Source organism: Medicago sativa, chromosome 7, assembly GCF_051527215.1.
Source record: "Medicago sativa cultivar Bolivia chromosome 7, Bolivia_mono, whole genome shotgun sequence".
In the NCBI taxonomy this organism is placed as follows: domain Eukaryota; kingdom Viridiplantae; phylum Streptophyta; class Magnoliopsida; order Fabales; family Fabaceae; genus Medicago; species Medicago sativa.
In genome coordinates, this window is record NC_140755.1 from 10,385,308 (window position 1) to 10,402,503 (window position 17,196).

General features: G+C 32.8%; 1 protein-coding gene, 1 long non-coding RNA gene and 1 pseudogene across 2 annotated transcripts; 2 read left to right on the top strand and 1 right to left on the bottom strand.

Annotated features, from left to right (window-relative positions):
- The first annotated feature begins 3,971 nt into the window (after window positions 1-3,971).
- Window positions 3,972-5,436, top strand: LOC146904134 (uncharacterized). Its single transcript, XM_085727628.1, has 3 exons — window positions 3,972-4,282; window positions 4,665-4,729; window positions 4,985-5,436. The coding sequence occupies exons 1-3, from the start codon at window positions 4,216-4,218 to the stop codon at window positions 5,117-5,119; spliced, it is 267 nt and encodes an 88-aa protein (XP_085583754.1). The 5' UTR covers window positions 3,972-4,215; the 3' UTR covers window positions 5,120-5,436.
- A 2,956-nt stretch (window positions 5,437-8,392) lies between these two features.
- Window positions 8,393-13,110, bottom strand: LOC146904135 (uncharacterized). Its single transcript, XR_015019445.1, has 2 exons — window positions 10,398-13,110; window positions 8,393-8,628 (listed from the first exon to the last, which is right to left on the bottom strand). It is a non-coding gene; the product is annotated as an uncharacterized LOC146904135 (long non-coding RNA).
- A 2,896-nt stretch (window positions 13,111-16,006) lies between these two features.
- LOC146904136 (putative calcium-binding protein CML46) lies at window positions 16,007-16,787 on the top strand (annotated as a pseudogene).
- Window positions 16,788-17,196: the final 409 nt, after the last annotated feature.

The following is a 17,196-nucleotide window of genomic DNA, read 5'->3' on the forward strand; positions in this document are numbered from 1 at the left end:
TTATGAGGCCATTTTGAAGTGGTTATGCAATTCAAATTGAGTTATTATTATTATTATTATTATTATTATTATTATTATTATTATTATTATTTGTTTTCTTTTTTTTTCTTATTATATTAACAAAGAAAAAATTAATCTCATCTAAAATGAACAAAAAAGTGAATAAATGTAAGTTGCTTAATAACGGTCATTTGTTTTTCATTATTGAAGAAAAACGTTGATGAATTGTTTAAGGGATGTTAATCAATGATGTGATATTATGAGGCCATTTTGAAGTGGTTATGCAATTCAAATTGAGTTATTATTATTATTATTATTATTATTATTATTATTATTATTATTATTATTATTATTATTATTATTATTATTATTATTATTATTATTATCTCATTGAAAATACCTCTCACTAATAATTTTGTAAGATAAATTAAAAGTAAGACATTTTTTTAATAGTGTAGGTAAATAATTAGATATATACTGATTTTTATTTTTGTTCTATCAAGATACTTGTGAATTTGCCCAAGTATCTTTTATTTTTATGCATTTGTGCAAAAGATGAAAGAACGGAAAAGAGAAAAATCCAAAGGAATATATTAAGAGAAATAAGAGATGAAAGACATTAGTGATGTTTACGATGTTTCTTATATAAGTTTAAAGTATGTTGGAATTTCTAATTTCTTCAAAAAATAATTGAAGGTTACAAAATTTATTTGATTATTAAAACAAAAAGTTATTTAATAAATAATAGATACATAATAAATAAATGTAATAGAGGTTCAACTCTACAATTATTTTCTCTGTGTAGCATATATAATATCTATTATCAAATAGATTGCATGACTCCAAGAGTTATTTATTACAAGAAGAATTAGAGACAGTTGATTCTTTTAAAAATATATTGGTGGTGTTATGAATTTAGTTGGTTGGTGGTGTTCGTGTGATTGATAAGCATGACTTCAAGATTCATACTTAATAAATGAGAATGATGGAAAAAAAAAACAAATTTGAATGATTCATTAATATTAAAAAAAAATTAAAATTCACAATGTATTGGCAGTGTCATGTCATACATATAGTTGGTTTTTGATTATTGATATGTATGACTCCAAGAGACGTATTTAATACATGAAAATGAGAAAAAACAATTGCGATTATTACAAAATATTCAAAAATTAATTTAGAAAAGATTATCACATGCTGCATAAATTTAGGGCTTAATTGCACTTTTGACCCCCTATCTTTCTAAAAGTTGCGATTTTGGCCCCCTAACTAATTTAAATACAAAACAACCCCCTAAGTATTGAATCTTTGGCAGTTTTGGCCCCCAAGACCGATTTTGACTCGGTCAACGCTGACGTGGCACCCTAAGTGAGGTGCCACGTGTCATTTTTTTAATTTTTTTTGACCTTAGGGGGCCAAAACTGCTACAGTTGTAAAACTTAGGGGGCTGTTTTGTATCTAAATTAGTTAGGGGGTCAAAATCGCAACTTTTAGAAAGATAAAGGGTCAAAAGTGCAATTAAGCCTAAATTTAGAACTCCATGCTAATTTAGAATTTTTTTTGCATTGGTTAAGCATGCTACCCAACTCGTTGCCGACAATAGTTTGCAGTTAATACTACTAAGAAACAAATAAAATTGCTTGCGTGAAGATGATGCAATTGTGTTTGGTCTAGTTGGTTGTGACTGTGTGATATACAGTCAAGAGTCAAATGATTTCTGTTCATGTTGAAATTGTTGTATATTGATGTCGGCAACAATTAATGGAGCTACGAACAGTCACTACAGAGTGTATACCTGCAATTCAGAAAACTGTTGCATATGGCGATTGAGCTAGGCTATTGTGTTGTAGTTATCTGATGTAGTGCATGTATGACATATTACGGTGGTTTGATAAAATCACAAATTTCAACAAAATGCAGAAGCCGTTGACTCTTTACGTTGAGTTTAAAGTGTCATGCACAACAATGTCATGTCTCATAGGTTTATAATTGTTGTGTTTATGAGTTTGGTTTTGCCATTCAGAAAAACCTGACATGCAGTGTTGTCCGCTTATCTTCTTTTCATATATAATTGCAAATCATTATCCCATATGTTATTTTCAATCTGTCTCTAATTTGGTATGATATCAAGTGATATGATATCAAACATGCATATAGCTTTGGTTCCAACTTTGAAGGAGAGAAAATTAATTTTTAGAATGTAATTTTTTTGACATATTTGAATGTTTTTAAGTGAGGCTAGTTATATGACTTTAGAGTTGATTTAGAAAAGAATTTAAAGTCTTTGTCTATAAAAATGATTTTTAGTTTAATTATCATTCTTTGTTACATACATGCAGGATTGGGTGTGGTTGTGCATATTAATTGTAGAACTGATGTCACAGTATTATTGGCATTTTCAAAGTACAACTTTTTTTTTTTTTTTAAGATTCAAAGTACAACCTGTGCTTTGGAGTTTTCCGTATATATTAATATAAACTTGCTTCTTAAAATTGTAGTCAACAAAAACAATCAAAAACATTGTCCAAATCAAAAGAAACATACGTTAGGGATCAACAATTTTTCTGCGTATAAAGAAAAGGGACCAACAATATATATATATATATCAGGTAGTTTAACAGTTAAAAATTCATTCTTGAATAAGTGTGGTGTCTAAGTCGAACTCCAATCCTTACATATATTATATTATGTTTCTAATTTAAGTTCAAGGAACAGATAACAACTTTTTGTATGATTTGAAATGGAAAATCAATTATATCATCGGAGTCAAATACATTTTTTTTAAAGTTAAATAAGTGTTTGGTCTTATAAATATAGTGAATTTTATTTTTTGTCCTTATAAAAATATATAGTGCACATTTGTGTCATAATAAAAAATTTGCAGTGTAATTTCAGACTTGCTAAATTCAAATTTGTTAGTTATCTTTAAACTTTTAAAGTTTTGAATGATCTGTTGCTAACATGTATTTTTTTTTTTATCAATCAGGCATATACTGTTTGAAACATTATAAAAAGTTTCTCTGTAAAAAACAATATTAAAAATTGATGTATATATACAAATTTTCATTGATTTTATCTTGAATTTTTTGCCTTTAAACAAAAAACCATATATGATTCATTCCATTAAAAAACTTTAATTTCTCTTGTAAATAAACTTTTTATAATGTTCGAAAATGCATGCAAAATGTCATTTAAAAATTTAAGGATAATTAAAAAAATGTAGCTGATAATAAATTTGGTTGCTAGGAAATTTTATAGGGACACAACCATGCCCTTTTTTTACGACAAAAATAAAAAAATATATATTTATAGGAACAAACAACTTATATAACCCTATTTTTTTATTGTGTAAGGTATGCTTGCATAGGCTAATTGTGTGGGCCGTGTTGGCCTCAATGAGTGGACAAGTATATTCTTAATGCTGAATTTGAATTCATGATCTCTGATTAAATTGGAAATGTAAAATACATGTTTTTACATAGATTTTATCCTCTAGGCATAATCATATTCAAGACATTGTAACTTACAAATAAAATTGAGACACTAAAAGAACGCTTCTCTCAATTAAAATTTGAATTAATGAAAGACCAGTCTCTTGCTCTATACTTGACCTTGGTTGTGTGTGAGATCCATATAAGTCTGATAAATTTTAAACATAATTTAATGATTTTTTTTTGGTACAAAATACATTTTATTAATCCTTAAATATATTTAACGTTACCAATAATGAATTGGACTAAGTAATAAGTAAGATGAAGTTTTTAAGTAAGTAGTTAGGGATTCAATTTCTCGTTCATACGTATGGACAAAAATCGATTGAAAGAAAAGAACCCAAATTCGTATCAATGTCATGTAACTCAAAAAAAAAAATGCATACAATAGAATTGACTTTAATTATTTTAAATATTAAAAAATCTTAAATAATTGGAAGGAGTAACCTAGTTATAGAAAAGAAAACGTGGGTAAAGCATATGATGCCAACAAAAGTATATGAGTTTGCCAGTTTCCTATGTTTGGCTGGATCTTAGCAGAAGCCAAAGTCGGTTTCCTAAAATTAAGGTTTGTTTCAGAATCTCAAGCTGACACACTTCACTCTATCATTCTCACACATATATACCACCCATCTTTTCACTCTTTCTTCATATCCATCAAAGTCTCTTCTTTTTTTGTTTGTTTTGTTCTTTCAATAGATCAACAATTTCTCTCTTCTCAATAATGGGCCACTCACGTTTTTTGGTGCTTCTTCTTGTTTCATCCATCCTTTTTCTCTCCTTTGGTTATGGTAAGTATAATGTCTTTCATGATTTTAATTTGCAATTGTGTGTGCAGTTATAATTACGCTGCGAACTTTTATATTACGCTGCGAACCTTTATATTGTGAAAAAATGTGATTGATACAATTAAAATTGCGGTTGAACCGCTGTTATAGAAATAAATTCCAAAATCCTTTATATTGTTGTCATGATTGTGATTGCGGACCGCAATTTAAAACCATGAGTCAGCACACTCTATATCTTTATATCAATCCTATTTGTTGTTTATGATCTATTTAAGATGAATTTTTCCTAGATCCATTTGAGTACATTTTGTAATCTTATTAATAAAATATTTTGTTTAACAAAAAAAATTTGGTTTGATGTTTGATTGTGTTCCTTAATTTTAAGGATTTGGGAGAGTGGCAATGATGGAGACAATTAAAGATGGAGATGATTCTATTAAAGGACTCATGGTAAGTTAATTAGTTATTTAACTTTTCACCCAATTCCTAGTTTTTTTCTTTTTTTTCTTTTTTTGTAGACTTTCATTTCCTAGTTGTTCGAATATTTGCGCCCGAAAACTTTCCTTGCATCCCGACCGAATTTCAAATTATCATATTTTTTTCCTTTGCTTATAATCTGATGGGTAGATTTTTTTTTCCTAGTTTAGTTTGTTTTGAATTTTATGTTGAAAATTAACAAAACATTTCTGTTTTTTTTTTCTTTAGGAGCATGATAGGAAAATGAGGGAAGTGTATGAAATTATGGATTATTCACTGCCAGAGCCAAATACCAATCCAAAGAGTGGCTATACTTTATCCCCTCCTACAGCAACTGTAACTTCTCCACCACCAAGGGCTTAAATTAATGTAACAATAAAATAAATTTAGAATTCAAAATAAGTGTGGTACTTATTAGGAAGTCTAGTGAGTAACAACAAATTAATGATCATATTTCTATGATACTTTGACAACATGTCTTAGCCTAAAGTTTTAAGATTTTAGGTGTTTGGGATATTGGATAAGTTGGGTGCCTAGTCACATTCAGGTTGACTCAAGATCCATAGAATTAGGATCATATTAATTTATTGCTGCTAGTTTATTTATTTCAGTTTGTCTTATGCTTTCAAAAATGTAATGATAAATCAATAACAATAAATGTTTTGTTTGTTCTTTTTGCACATCCAATACTTTACATCACCGGCGTATGCATAGACACGGATATCAGATACGAAATAATGTAATTACTACACATAATTCAAATATGATTACACATGAAAGTGATCGGACGTAATCACAAGTTGTTTGTGTTAGTGTTCGATACGTGCCAAATACCAAACATGTCTTTATTTGAAGTATTGATGTGACATAAATTTGTGGCTTCAATTCACAAAATTAAATTTTAATTTTTGTATATTTAGATGCATTGTTTGTAGTACATCCAAACACAGCCCTGTTTTCAGTACAGGATTACTATTATACTTTTTTTTTGAAGGAAGGGTTACTATTATACTAAAGGCAACACAAAATATTTGAGGGTTCAATTAAGTTAAAATTGAGTTGGAAGTAATTAAATTGATCTATAACTAGGTCAACTGATTTATAGCAGTGTACACAACTTAATTTATTCTAATCGAAGAATTTTTTTCACATTTATTTGAATTGATGTTTGAAGGAAAAATTAAATTTGAATTAAAATGATCATCAATCAAATATATCTGGATTTTATTAAAATCGACCATGTATAGTCGTGTCTAACCAGGAAGGTTCTGAATGCAGCTTCCTTAATCCTTAATGTGCATATACAATATTAACTATTAGAGTAATGATATTTTGACATCCATTTGATGACAACTTTGTTGACAACCTTGTTTTTCTCACTTCTTATTGGTCAAAAACAATGGAGAGAGAAAAAGGAAGAGAGAGGATAACAACATCATGTGAGTATGAGAGAGAAAGTTGTCTAAAAGTTGTCAAAAAGTGGTTGTCAAAATATCATTTCTCTAACTATTAAGGGCACATGCATGCATCTCTTTCTTCAACGAATTATCTGAATACTACTATAAATTTACATAAATTAATAGTTGACTTGCAAGATAGATTGCCTCTATCTATGCATGATTTGCCAAATTTTAAGTCTACAAAAGTGTTGACAAGATTGTCTCACGTGCAATATGGGGTATGGGATTTTGTGATGTGACATATAATTTGTAAGTGTTTGTGGTTAGCTTTGGGTTGACTTTAACTTAAAAAATTGTTTTATCTGTATGGTACAACGTCTACGAAACAGAGTTAGATAGAAATCACGATAAAAAACCATATTAACAAAGAAACTAATATTCAGAGCTTTTAAAAATCACAGCAAAAATGCATCGAGAAGTGTGCAAACACGTTTTTGTGTGTTGTAAATGGGAAACCAAATACATTCGTAGTATATGGGAAAAAATTTCAATAGATGGTCATCTCATATGATTTTGAATGGAAAATTTCTTCGATAATTTGAGCATGGTTGATTACCGAACTATTAGATGTATGCAAGATTGGGCCAAAAGCTAGGCAAAGGCTACGGTGGGAGACCTTGATAGGTCTCCTACTGGTGAGAGACCTCCTTTTTTTTTTCCTTGCAAAAAATGAAAAAAATGAAAAAAATGGAAAATTATATAATTTTTTGAAAAATGAAAAAAAATGGAATATATAATTTTGAAAATCATTAAAAAATCTGATTTTTTTTGAAAATATATTATTTCATTTTTTTCGAAAAATCTGGATATATTATTTCATTTTTTAACGAAAATTTCAATTTTAAAAAATTATTTCATTTTTTTTCGAAAAATCTGGATATATTATTTCATTTTTTTACGAAAATTTCAATTTTAAAAAATTATTTCATTTTTTTCGAAAAATCTGGATATATTATTTCATTTTTTTTCGAAAAATCTGGATATGTTATTTCATTTTTTTACGAAAATTTCAATTTTAAAAAATTATTTCATTTTTTTCGAAAAATCTGGATATATTATTTCATTTTTTTTACGAAAATTTCAATTTTAAAAAATTATTTCATTTTTTTTCGAAAAATTCCGGTAAATTATTTTAATATTTTAAATTTATTATCGCTTTTACCAAAATACCCCTAATTTAAGAATGAAATAACAAAAACATCATTTTTGTCCTTTTTTACTCAACCATTGGATTTAATCCAATGGCTCCATTCATTTTGCAAAAAAAAAAAACAAAAAAAATGAGGTCTCTCACCGGTAGGAGACCTATCAAGGTCTCCCACCGTAGACGGCGCCCAAAAGCTATATGGGACCAACAATTGAACTTGATCTTAAATTGATTTAAGAATTAGAAGAGTTTCTTTTTGAGTTTTATTTTTCGAGTATATTTTTCTTCACCCTCCCGTTTGGATTCTAGCTTTGACATATTTGGTTTATTGAATCTGAAATCATTTAGAAATAAATGGAAATAAATCATAATTTACTTTAACAACATAATACAACAATAATAATTGCAACATCATAATTAAACACAAACAAGATCATGGATGAACCAAACTAATTTCTTCACGAGATTCATCCAGTCACGCTCTGGTTTCTTAGCATGTCTTGGGTCAAATCAAAATTTACAGAATAACACTAAAATATCTCACAAAGGTTGTGGTCTACCTTGAGGGGTCCATTCGAAATATACCACCCAAATACAAAGAACATGATTCTCGTTGTCGTCATTCAAAAGTTTCATTTGGATGAACCGAACGCTTCAATCTTAGTCGATCCATGAACGACGGTCCATAAATCGAATGCTTCATCTGGGAGTATATATATTAAGGCACAAGTTCAAATCACAATGTCACTTCTCTATAATTAATGTGTGTGGTGTATGTTTTACCACTAAACTCGTTAATAAAAACTACATATAAATATATATTTTTTTTGTAAAAAAAAAATTGCAGAACACGAAATTATTATTAATAACATTAACACTATGATCATTTTATAATAGTCTCTGAGTATTTAAATCTTTCAAGTTATAAAGTCAAGTTTTTGCCGTTAGGCTGACTTCTGATAAATAAATTATATATGTGAAAATACCAAAAAAATATTAAATTATACGGTAACACCCATACCAGACGTATCTAGAAAGTCTAGCGCGTGCGTTAATATTAGTACTGGATACATTAAAATATACAACAATTAAAACTTCGAATGAATAATAATTACATCAAGTTACGTTCGTATAAATAATAATACAACACAACTCATCCATACATAAAAATACATCCTTGATGTCCATAACGCCCTACAGCTTTACGAACGAACCCTTGAAGTAATATCCATCCGGCTCCGAACATGCATAAACATCCTGCTTATCTGAAACAAATAAGGATTGGGATGAGACATAATGTCTCAGTGAGTTCCCCTAAATCCTAGGCTATAGGCAACATCAAGGGGAAACCTACGGTCACCACGTGTCTACATTACAACCTGACGGTTGATTATACGTGTGTGGGGACATGCATGCTTAGACGGTAGTGCATACTAGAGCCGTCATAATCATATCTTAACTTGTTATAGGTTTCTCATCTACACATGTCATGGCGGTTGAGGGAACCTAAACCGCATTGCCAAGCATACGCTTTACGTAACATGGCCTAAACATAAATAACATAGCATATTCATGACATGATTCTAAACCGGACGATTAGGGAAACCTAAGGTCGTCACGGCATATCTTTCTTTACTTGTCCTATACATATCTAGCTCGCGTATAATAGCATATCATGCTCTTGTTCTTGTTCTTAAACATAATCATACATGGGCTCGATCATGAGCATAAACATAACATAATCATAATAAACATAATCGTGTCTAAGTTCATTAATTGGTTAGCATTGAACAAACAGTTATTATCTTGATTCATTTTTACAGATAGTCCCGGGTGGAGTAACCCCGAGATCAATCCCATACATGACCGATGTACGTACATCGGACTCCCTCGGTGTCGTGCGGGTCCCTTGCGGCTTAAACCATTCCCCTTATGTCGAGAACCTCCCGTATCCCACTGGCGTGGATAACAAGAGACACGAGCACCTATGTCTTGTTACTCAGTGACATGCGGGTCCCTTGCGGCTTAAATCGTTCTCATTACGAGAACCCCTTGTATCCCCCTGATGTGGATATCAAGAGACATGTCACCTACACATATTAAATCATGGTCTTGTCGTGCATATAAGTTAAACATATACATATTCGCCTATTTACCTCGGAACCTTAATCGATCCGATTGGCGGTAACTTATACTTATTCATACTTAACATAGTGGAGGGGTCTAACCTATCAATCCACAACTTACATATTTGCTAAGCCATTCTAACTCATGTGCGAAGAGATTACACTTCGCGTCTTATCATTCTAGGGATTCTTGCTATTTCTAGTTCTCGACTAGCTAAGCCGAGGCTCTACATACATTCCCTTTCTTAGTTCATTGCTACCCCATCATGCTTAAACTCTCTTGAGCTATCCTTGTGATACATGCTAAGATTGCCACGATTAATGATGCAAGGATCAATTGACGATGTGTGCAAATTTTCATTAATTTCTAAGGACCGAAAATGCCATAAACCCAAGTTTCAAGCCGTTTATAAATTCTATGATTTGATAAAGCCAAACTTGTTCCAGTGGAAAGATGAGTGAAAACAGTGAAAGAACACTTCGAAACGATCGCTACGGACCCCCACACGACTGCCCCCAAGCACCCGAACGCAGAACAACGCGGAGGTTGTCCTGTCTGGGGCGCCTGGCGCCAGGAGTGGGGCGCCTGGCGCTGGCTCCCTGTGTGTGGGCGCCTAGCGCCCTTGTACAGGCGCAGCGCTGCGAACTTTTGCGTTTTCGGTGTTTTCGGTTACGGGTTTTCGCCATTTTCGACCCAAAACTCGTCCAATTTGACCCTGTAATGCACCAAACACATCCAACAACTTGTATAGACTTATTTAAACATATATCATGGCAATTTTAACATATATCTAACAAGAATTACTTTGGGGTTACTTAAGTTTCATAAAAACAAAACTAACTTAAAACATGATTTTCTTCACAAGATTATCAAACCCAAAGGTAGGTAATCTATCTATGGAACTCACCTAGCTTGTTTCTTGTGTTTGCTTCAAGCTTCAAGCTTCTCAAGGTTCAAACCCTAACTTTGATTCCAAACTTCTACTCATTCCCTTTGTTGTTTCTTGCTCTAGAAGTTGCCATGACCCTTGCTTGATCTCCAATTCCATGAAATTGGAAGCTTTGATGGTAGAAGATTGAGGGAAAGGGCCGATCCAAAGAGGGGGGGAAAGGATAGAACTCTTTCTCTCAACCCTAGAGAGAGAAAGATTATGTGAAATGAGATATTTTTGGGCCAATCCCACTTAAATATCTCTTTCGCGTGAAATTACCAACATGCCCTTGACTTAAGCGTGTTAAATCCAGCACTGATACTTAACTCGTAATAGGCTGATATTACATAATAAATATTTTCCATACTTACTTTCCTTGAATTTAATCCTCTGCTACATTTGTCTAATAAAATTTTCCTTTAGCTGATGAGCGGGATGTTACATTCTACCCCCCCTAAAAAAAATTTCGTCCTCGAAATTTAGAGATCGACTACCATTCATCACGACAAAATCTTACCATCTATGGTCTGAGCCAAACATTTTCCATTCATACATATCCAAAAGTTTCGTCGTATCATGTCCTCATCTTGTTTCTTAATCCACATGTTACTGAACTTAGCCTTCTTGGTCTTAATATCACTCAAACTTAGAGTTTTCTTAGCATATTATGATTCAGCACTTACCTTGCTACACATAAACTTATTGTCTCAAACTCGGATCTTACCCGCTTAACATAACCATTCCTAATGGTATCTTGTCATAAACATGAACACTCAGGATTTGCGTTTTAACTGGAATCCTACCAGAAACCAGGTTTGCCCTGCAGTGCTTACTTGTAACTTTAAAACATCTTTTCATGCATCAGTTTACTTATTGTACCTTGAGACATTTGCCTCACTCCGACATTACTTATCTTGATGATTCTACGAATCTCTTGTCTCTTTTCAGAGTCTTAAGAAATCTTTCGCTCCCATTACCATTCTTATTGCACCCAAATTCATGGATGACTCATATAACTTGTCGTAGAGTGGTGAAATTAGTTACGCCTATACATATAACATTCATCAACCCATCTTGTAAATTACATGCTCTGAAAACTTCCGACTTAAACCTCTTGCATTTGGAGTACTCTTAACATATACTTATGCATCTCATAAGACTTTTCGAAAAACTGTTGTTTACTTCATCAAATCCTACCTTACATGGTGTCCTACATACTCTCAAGTGTCGCATCTTGTTAGATAATAACGATACTTGTTATTACATCTTGATTAAGAAAATTTTCTAAACTTTGGTATTTGGGTCCTTAGAACGAATAATTGTATAACTTAAAAGAAAACATTATGAAACCATGTTTTTAAAATAATCATCGTTCCCAAGTCCCTTACTACCCGTTTTAACTTTAAAAGTTATAAATCATAGTTCAGAATCTTCTTAGCAAGTATCGTGATCATTTAACAAGTTTGACATAAGAGAGTATGCACTTAATCGTGCATAACTCATGATTTATATCTCCATCCAGAATGAAACTCTTGAACTTTAAAGTAACTTCTTTCTTATTCTTTCTTGACTTACATACATATCTGGGAGTCCCGCATAATTGCATAACATAATTCATATAGGATCCTTGACCCTCGTAACATTATCCCATTTCCTCGTTCTAAGAACAATAAACTTGAATCTTCAAAACATCATATCCGGTTCCACACTTACTAATTCAATCATTACTCTGAGTCACAAAAGGAACCTTTCAACTCTTACATACATCTTCCTTATCATAGTACATATTCTTCATTCGTTGCATCTCTAGCCTTTTCTATCTTACTTAGATGGAGACATATCCACATACCTCTACCCTTTCCATGACTGATTATATAATTCTCCTTTCTACTTACATTTCGAGAACTTCTCGCTTATCCCATACTGCTTCTAACGAAGACTCTTACTATCTCATTCCATGTTCCATGATTACTGTTAACAACTAAGCCAATTAACTTTCATTGCGCCACTCTGATTCCCACCAGTTGGCCTTAACCAATACTATAATCCATTAAGATGACTGAAACTTCACATTCTTTTTCCCATATGAGCATCATCTTCTTGAACTCTTATCAAGACCTATCATGTGGCAACCAATGCCAAAATCTTACACCTTTCATTACCTTATAAGGTCGAATCTCACGGTAGACTTGTCACATTACCATAATACTTTACTTGAGGATAGACCTTACTTTCTCACTAGTTGAGTTTACCTTATGACATATACTTATCGTACTTTAAACTTGTCTCCGAGCAATCTCGAATTTCCCATAGGAGACTCATCATAAATTCATACATAAACTTTTCTTGATTATACTTCATTGTATTCTCACGTACTATGTTTTGCGTAATCAAACGAATGCTTGCTCGTTAAATCCTTTCTTTAAGAAAACATTATAATTTAACATACGGGTCATTGGCGTTGACGATTTCTCTTTAAAAAAAAAACATAATAAGTTTGGCCTCAGTCGTTGCTCTAAAATCACGGAATAAGTTGACAACACAATTGCGTCATCCAACTTTACTTCCGGTAAGTTTAGCCCACTCTACGTGAGTAATAACAACCGGTACCAACAAAATTCCATTTTTAAAATTTATAAACATCATCTCCAATCACCCATATGCGTCTACCTTTCTAAAATCTTGTAAACTTTTGAATTCAACATCTTAACGGGCTTTAGCAATTCAATTAAGCAAAACATAGATCCGGGGGTACTCATAACTTTATAAAACCTGAAAATCTTGTGACTTCGCATAACTCTCTACCACTTTACTTTCCATCTCATGCCTTTGCATCCACTTAATCCGTTCCATAAGTCAAACCTTAAAACTCTTGACCCAAGTTCTTCGCCAGCTCTTGCCACGTTAACTTCTAATGTTACCTTGAACCGGATTGATTCCGTTAATAGTTGTCCATGCATTTTCTTCCTTAGAAATCATAGGATGTGATGTGCATTCGATACTTGATGTTATAGAGAGTGTTGGTTACCTAAAAGATTGAAAAAAAACAACCCCCAATAGCTACTAAGGCCCTAGAGACGAAATGACAGTTTTTGGAAAAACTAAAAAAAAATTTCGCCCCAGTTTCGCTATTAGCGAAATCCTCTGGAGTAATTTCGCTATTAGCGAAATTTTCGCTATTGGCGTATTTTCTAAAAATTAGTTTTCAAGAAAACATACTTCACATAAAAATCTCATTTTCTCAAGTAATCTGATGCACATCATTCATTCTGGTCATCATAAAAAAAATAATTTCATAACTGTTGCACGACAAGCATTAACACCAATCAATTCAATTCACGGCACATTAGAAACCATTGTCTTGTTCATCATATCACTTGACATAAAAATTCCACATAAGACTTCAACTTCATCCAACATACATGTGCTCAACTTCATTCACTATTAGAACCTTATTCTCGCTGAACATATAAATCTTGATCTTCCGTTCTCATATCTCAATTCCTGAGAGCTTACTAAATCCATCAATATGTGTCGACTTCTCCTTAACTTTTAATCTTGTACTTACATTCCAGAATATATTTCCTTTGCATGCAATAATTCCGTTCCAACAACAACTCTTACCGCATCTTCATACCATACTTATATATTCCAAATTCTTCACCTACGGGTAGACGAATTATCATTAACATCTTACCCAACGCTGTTGGAACATTCCTTCTTAACATACCTTACATTCCTGGAGGATTCACACTTCTACTTGATTAGTTCAGCGGCCACCTTTTGGCACGATCAAGCTACTTCATCACATACTTCGTTCCTCCTGGGTCCTATTCAGCTCTCAGGCATCCGTTCTAATCGTCGAATGTTAAATTGAGTTGATCAGGCTCAACTAACAACAACAATTAGAACTTTTACCCGAAACCCAATGGTCCCACTACCTTAGTTGTAATTTAATGACCCAAGGCACGGTCTGAATCGACCTGCTCTGATACCAATTGTAACACCCATACCAGACGTATCTAGAAAGTCTAGCACGTGCGTTAATATTAGTACTGGATACATTAAAATACACAACAATTAAAACTTAGAATGAATAATAATTACATCAAGTTACGTTCGTATAAATAATAATACAACACAACTCATCCATACATAAAAATACATCCTTGATGTCCATAACGCCCTGCAGCTTTACGAACGAACCCTTGAAGTAATATCCATCCGGCTCTGAACATGCATAAACATCCTGCTTATCTGAAACAAATAAGGATTGGGATGAGACATAATGTCTCAGTGAGTTCCCCTAAATCCTAGGCTATAGGCAACCTCAAGGGGAAACCTACGGTCACCACGTGTCTACATTACAACCTGACGGTTGATTATACGTGTGTGGGGATATGCATGCTTAGACGGTAGTGCATACTAGAGCCGTCATAATCATATCTTAACTTGTTATAGGTTTCTCATCTACACATGTCATGGCGGTTGAGGGAACCTAAACCGCATTGCCAAGCATACGCTTTACGTAACATGGCCTAAACATAAATAACATAGCATATTCATGACATGATTCTAAACCGGACGATTAGGGAAACCTAAGGTCGTCACGGCATATCTTTCTTTACTTGTCCTATACATATCTAGCTCGCGTATAATAGCATATCATGCTCTTGTTCTTGTTCTTAAACATAATCATACATGGGCTCGATCATGAGCATAAACATAACATAATCATAATCATAATAAACATAATCGTGTCTAAGTTCATTAATTGGTTAGCGTTGAACAAACAGTTATTATCTTGATTCATTTTTACAGATAGTCCCGGGTGGAGTAACCCCGAGATCAATCCCATACATGACCGATGTACGTACATCGGACTCCCTCGGTGTCGTGCGGGTCCCTTGCGGCTTAAACCGTTCCCCTTAGGTCGAGAACCTCCCGTATCCCACTGGCGTGGATAACAAGAGACACGAGCACCTACGTCTTGTTACTCAGTGACATGCGGGTCCCTTGCGGCTTAAATCGTTCTCATTACGAGAACCCCTTGTATCCCCCTGATGTGGATATCAAGAGACATGTCACCTACACATATTAAATCATGGTCTTGTCGTGCATATAAGTTAAACATATACATATTCGCCTATTTACCTCGGAACCTTAATCGATCCGATTGGCGGTAACTTATACTTATTCATACTTAACATAGTGGAGGGGTCTAACCTATCAATCCACAACTTACATATTTGCTAAGCCATTCTAACTCATGTGCGAAGAGATTACACTTCGCGTCTTATCATTCTAGGGATTCTTGCTATTTCTAGTTCTCGACTAGCTAAGCCGAGGCTCTACATACATTCCCTTTCTTAGTTCATTGCTACCCCATCATGCTTAGACTATTGAAAAATTATATTATAGTTGTAAGTGGAAATATGACTTAGACTTAATTGTAGGCACAACTTCTAGGAAACTATTGAAAAATTCGTCTGACCATTAATTTTCATAGGAAAAAGCCTTGACATATAAAAAATATGTTTAAGACAAAATCAAAGCAGAAACAGACAAGAATAAAGCAGGCCAACATGACCTTGACCATAGCACAACTAAACAGACACTCCATATATGTTGGGAGGTTAGAAAACAAGAAAAAAAAATTAACCATGGTACTTTTAATATAATGTGCCACCTTTTTCTTGACAATTCACAAATAAAAAAATTTCTATCTTCATACACTAAAATAACATCCTAACAAAATTTGAACCTTTGCACAAGGGTGATAGAATTCTACATATTCATCTATTTTTTTAATTTTTGAGTATACTTGCAAACATTGTTTTTCGCCAACTTGTTTATCTTATTGCAGAAGAGAAAACATATCACAGTATCATGATAACAACTCATATTCAAGTTCAACTTTGTTTGGTTTAATATATAGACTTAATTTTTCATATATTCTACATTATTCATTAGAATACATAAGTTGTTCTCCAGTTTTCAGTTTTTCCTTCTTTGCTATCTTCGTTTTGGTGCCTTGGACGTAATGGGAGAGGTGCAAATATCAGAAACCGACTCAAATAGATATTAAGAGGGATGAAGTATAAACTGTAATGGTGAAAATGGGAATTTTTTGTAGCTCAGAAAGTGATGAACTTGAAGAAAAATATGGTTCAAAGGAGCTTCCTGAATAGTTTGATGAGAACAAAGATGGTTTTATTGATGCAATGGAGTTGCAACGAGTTATGTTTATTTTGGGATTGAAGGAAAGTTTAGAAGTTGAAAATTATCAAGAATTTTGATGAAAAACAAGATGGAAGAATTGACTTCATCGAATTTGTAAAGATTATGGAAAACATATTGTGCTGATATTTTAGGAAAAGGTTCCTTGAAAAGGAAACAAGGTTTTTTTTTTATGAATGAGTTAAAACGTTACTGATGATCATTTTACAACTGTTTTAGGAGAATTTAATATATGTACCGTGATTAGAAACTGCACTCTTACCACCGAGGTAGCATTTCAAGTGTGTTGCCCTCAAGACCGTGAGTGGAGGATAAAATGTTGTCACCTCGCCATCGTGAACTTCCACAGGGAAGAAGAAATGCAAAAATAAATGAAAGAAAGAACTTGGTTACATTATCACTATTACATAATAAGGAAGAAGAAGATAACTTGCGCAGCAAGTTACCTAGTTAGCTTAGGGTTTAGCTTCAATACTCTACAGCATGTATAGCTTTCTTATTGTATGCTCTCGTATACACATAAATAAGTGTGTAA